The sequence below is a fragment of the Antrostomus carolinensis genome, unplaced genomic scaffold (assembly GCF_000700745.2).
Source record: "Antrostomus carolinensis isolate BGI_N321 unplaced genomic scaffold, ASM70074v2 scaffold14826, whole genome shotgun sequence".
Lineage (NCBI taxonomy): Eukaryota > Metazoa > Chordata > Aves > Caprimulgiformes > Caprimulgidae > Antrostomus > Antrostomus carolinensis.
The window spans coordinates 23,185-27,150 of NW_010319887.1; the positions used below are offsets into that span (position 1 = coordinate 23,185).

Consider the following 3,966-nt stretch of genomic DNA (forward strand, 5'->3'; position numbering starts at 1 on the left):
AACGGGATAGAAAAGAGAGCTGATGAATTACAGAGAAGATGCAGGAAGGCAGCTTGAAGCGCAAGGCAGCAAGTGCCATCAGCACAAATTGCCGTTACCCTTCATAAACAGAGCATTATGGTGATAATCCTGACAATTTAATTCAGTGCAAGGGCGAAAGACAGCATGTGTTGGACTGTCACCGATCCTCTTAAGCACTGGTAATTTTTGTTTCTTTATCCTAAGTCTTGTAGCTTTTGACTTGGATTGCACAAGTTACTGGAGGTTGCATTTTTTTTTAATTCTTTGCTTAATTTTTAAATCTCTTGTTTTTTTGTTGGGGGTGAGTATGTGTTGTGAATTTCTTTTTCTTAATTTGTTTTTTTCTTTTTTTAACTGAAATTCCCGCTGGGTTTATTGAAATGTAAATACTTCATAAAATATGTATTTCTAAGAAGACAAAGCATGAGATGGGTCCCCGCAGCCTTCAGTTGGTGTAAATGAGCAGTGCCAAGCTGATTTATGGTAGATAAGGATCTAACCCAGAGTTTTTTCTTAAGCCCCTCCACCCACCCCAGCATGCATGGGAGTAAGTCCAGAAATGTCGAGAGTCGGAAGTAATGAGAGCAGACGTGGCTTTGTTCCCGGATGAAAATCCACTTCGGAATTAGGGATGACTGCCTTTGAAATTGGAAATCGCTCGCAATTAATTTTCACCGGTACCTGAAGCCTCTCCTTGGCTTCCACTGTGGAAAAGCAGCGTTAGCCTTTGCCAAAACGATCTCACTTTGGCTCTGCTGAGATCAGTAATTCCCGTTGGGGCTCATGAAAAGCTACATGCCTTTCTCTGCAACTTTCTTTTCAGTCTTTGCGTGGCTTAAAGTTGTGGTTCCTCTACCTGACTGTAAATGCCTGTGTGCACCCACATGCGTACTCATGTTTTCTGTACATTTCCTCTTTCTTTCTTTTTTTTTTTTTTTTAAAGGTTAGACTCCAAAATGTTCTGTCTATGCTCTAAGCGTAACTAACAGATTTTCCTTCAAAGGGAGGAGGCAAGAAGCAGAAGTCAGTGAGGTTTACTTTTTTTTTTTCTTTTATGTCTCTTTTAGTTCCTTCAACTGCAATCTCGCAGCGCCTACCTCGACAGCTATCAGATAATTTCTTTATCTCCTAACGGCGGCCTAACTAATTTATAAAGGAAAATGCATCACCGTGAAGGCACGAGTCATTTCTCTCCCTTCTCTACGGTTGTGCTTCCCCCCCCTCCCCTGCTCCCCTCACATGATGCTCCCCGCTGTGAACCAAGTTCACATATCTGTTAGGCTGCGAGCTGGCAGCGCGCCAGGCGAGAGGAGGATCGGAGAGGGGGTGACATCTCAGACAAATCAATGTCAAAGGTTTGACATTTTCATTCATAGTGGTGTCAAAGCAACCTTTGCGGGGGAGGGATGGGGAGGTATACTTTTCTCTTGCTTAAGTGGTTGCCATTTATGTTTTAATTTACTGTTATACTTTTCAAAAACAAACAGAGAAGCTCTCAGTTGTCTTTTTATCCTCTGTTTCCCTTTCTCCCCCATCACTCCCCTACCTTTCTCTCTCTGCATCCTCTACGGAGGAATCTACTGTATCAGGAGTCCCAGCTGCACAACAGTGGGGCTTGTTTCCCATCTAGGATATCTGATGGCCACACTGGCCTGGACACTCCAGGCTGGATGGCTGTTTCTCTGGACCATCTCTTTTCTTTCCTTATATTGTGATGATGAGCTGGCCGAGGCTGAAAAAGCAGGTTGCGAAACTAAAGGTATTCATCGCTTTAACTGGGAAGGACTGATGGGAAACAGGCAAGGATCACAGTGTCCTGTTATGCAGAGTATGGCAAAGATTCATCCATTCCTCTTAGCCAGGTGTTTAGAGATCTTTGAGTGAAGAAGAAGGAAATATCCTTGTTGTTATCGTTTCTTCCTATACTTTACAAATTGAAGAAAATGGGCAATGCTTCCTTTTAGAAACTGCGTCCATCTTTCTGACCCTCTGAGATTCAGGAGTCTGAGAACTGTTGGGACCCCAAGATTTCTCTCTTCCTTAGCCTGATGTAACCCAAAATTAACTCCTTGGCTTCCATGCCATATTCATGATTTATTCTGGTATGAAAAGGAAAGCAGTCTCTCTTCTAGAGATGACCTTTGCCCATTGTTGAAAACTTGGTCCCACAAACTTCAGCTTTTATCATCTGAGTAATTCCCTTGGAAATGGGACCCAGTTTGGATGCAGCTGTAATATTAATGGCCTGGAGCTGCACAGCTGTTCCTGTATTGTGTCACCTGGTGTGCCTGTGCCCCACAAGACAGTGTTAAAGAGGACGAAAAATTCCTAGTCTCCTGTAAATGCACCTCTAAATAGGACCACTCACTTTAAAATGAAGCAGGTTTGTAAGCATTTCCAGTATCTGGGCCATAACAGTACCCAGCAGCATCTTGCAAGCAGGACTGAAGAATAAATCATCTGGTTGAATCTACAGGAGGAATGTGAGTCGACAGAATGAAAATAAGTGCCCAGTGTGCAGCCTGGCTAGGAAAGCTGACTGAGTCTCAGTCAGCTTTGGGGGTCCCTAATGGGCCAGGCTTTGGCTTTACACTTCATATGAGAGGGAAGGTGAGTTCTCAGAATGGGGAAGGAAATCAAACTCTATATTTGGTGTCAGAGGTGGCTTTTCTGAAGAAAAGAGGTGGCTCTTTTGTGAGAAAGAACAATGATGTGACCAGAGAGAAGGAAGCTGTGGGAGAGTTGGCTTGATAGGAAAAGTTCCTTGGGATTGTGTTGTTACCCTCTTGGCTCGGGTCACTGTGAGAGGCAGCAGCTGTGTCATTACACGGCTTTAGTTTTTGCTCTTTAGTTTTGGGAGCATGGTCTCTTAACATGAGTGGAGAAAAAATGTATAAACATCCAAGCAGTTTGTTCCTTTGAATGAGGGTTGACTCATTCAAAGATGTTGAGGGACTCAACATCTTGCGAGTCCAGAGAATCTGGAGGTTAAATTGAGGGCGGAGACAAGATGTAGGAGAAGTAGCAGAGTAGGTGGAGCTCATCTTTCCAGCCTTTCTCACACTTGCACAAGCAACCAAATGCAGACACCTTCTGCTCCGTGCCCTTGGTATTCAGTGTACAATAAAAATGTTTGACACCCTGTGGGTTCAAAGTGGAGGCTACAGATCCTGTTGTTTATAGTTATAAAGCAAATTTAACAGAAGCATTAATGTGTGAGCTGCTTCAGCTCTGTTTTGAGTTTCTTTTAGTGGAAAATGTAACCAAATGGTTCCAAATTGTCTTCTCAGTGCAAGGAAAGAAAAATTACGAAAACAACAGAAACATAATTAAAGACCTAAATTTTTTCTTTAATTAGTTACTCTGGCTGAGAACCAAGGAAACTTTCAGTGGAGTGAAAGTCCACCCTCAGTTATTTTGATGCTTTGTTAGAATTGGTGTGTGTGTTGGTGACAAGGTTGTGGGTAAAATTGTCTCCCTGTTCCAGTGAAAGCAGCAGTTCAACTGGGGTTGAGATTTTACAGTAGTTACACTTTTAGGGTTGCTGAGTGAGTGTCTGGGGTAAGACCTCAGGTATTTCAGGGATAAATTCTTAAGTTGAATATGTGAATCTCAATATTTTTGCTATCGGTTATCAGCCTGTGGGTCGTTACACTCTATATTTGAAAAGTAGGAGGAATAGTAATTTTTTGTCTTTATTGCTTCAGTGTTTCAGAGATCAAGATGGAGAAGGTATTATCCAGCCTGATGAAAGATGATCGCTTCAAGTTGCACAGACCAGGAAGCAAGGTGAGTTATTCTGCTGATTTGGAATTGCTCCAATTTTAATTTCCCAGCTAAACATCGTAAGTATTCCTCCCTTAGCTGCTGTCTTTACCATACAAAGGTTGGTATATCCATGATGGCAGGTAGTGGAAAATAATTATAGAACTGCTTTATATCACA

The 3,966-nt window shown here is 42.4% G+C and overlaps 1 protein-coding gene across 1 annotated transcript in view; it reads left to right on the forward strand.

Moving 5' to 3' along the window:
- Positions 1-3,810, forward strand: part of DDX31 (DEAD-box helicase 31) — a gene marked incomplete at both ends in the record, with an annotated part of 25,650 nt that extends 21,840 nt beyond the window's left edge. Inside the window, one exon of the mRNA XM_029085307.1 lies at positions 3,729-3,810. Within this exon, the coding sequence (XP_028941140.1) occupies positions 3,729-3,810 (82 nt within the window). The remainder of the gene's footprint in view (positions 1-3,728) is intronic.
- Between the last annotated feature and the right edge of the window lie 156 nt (positions 3,811-3,966).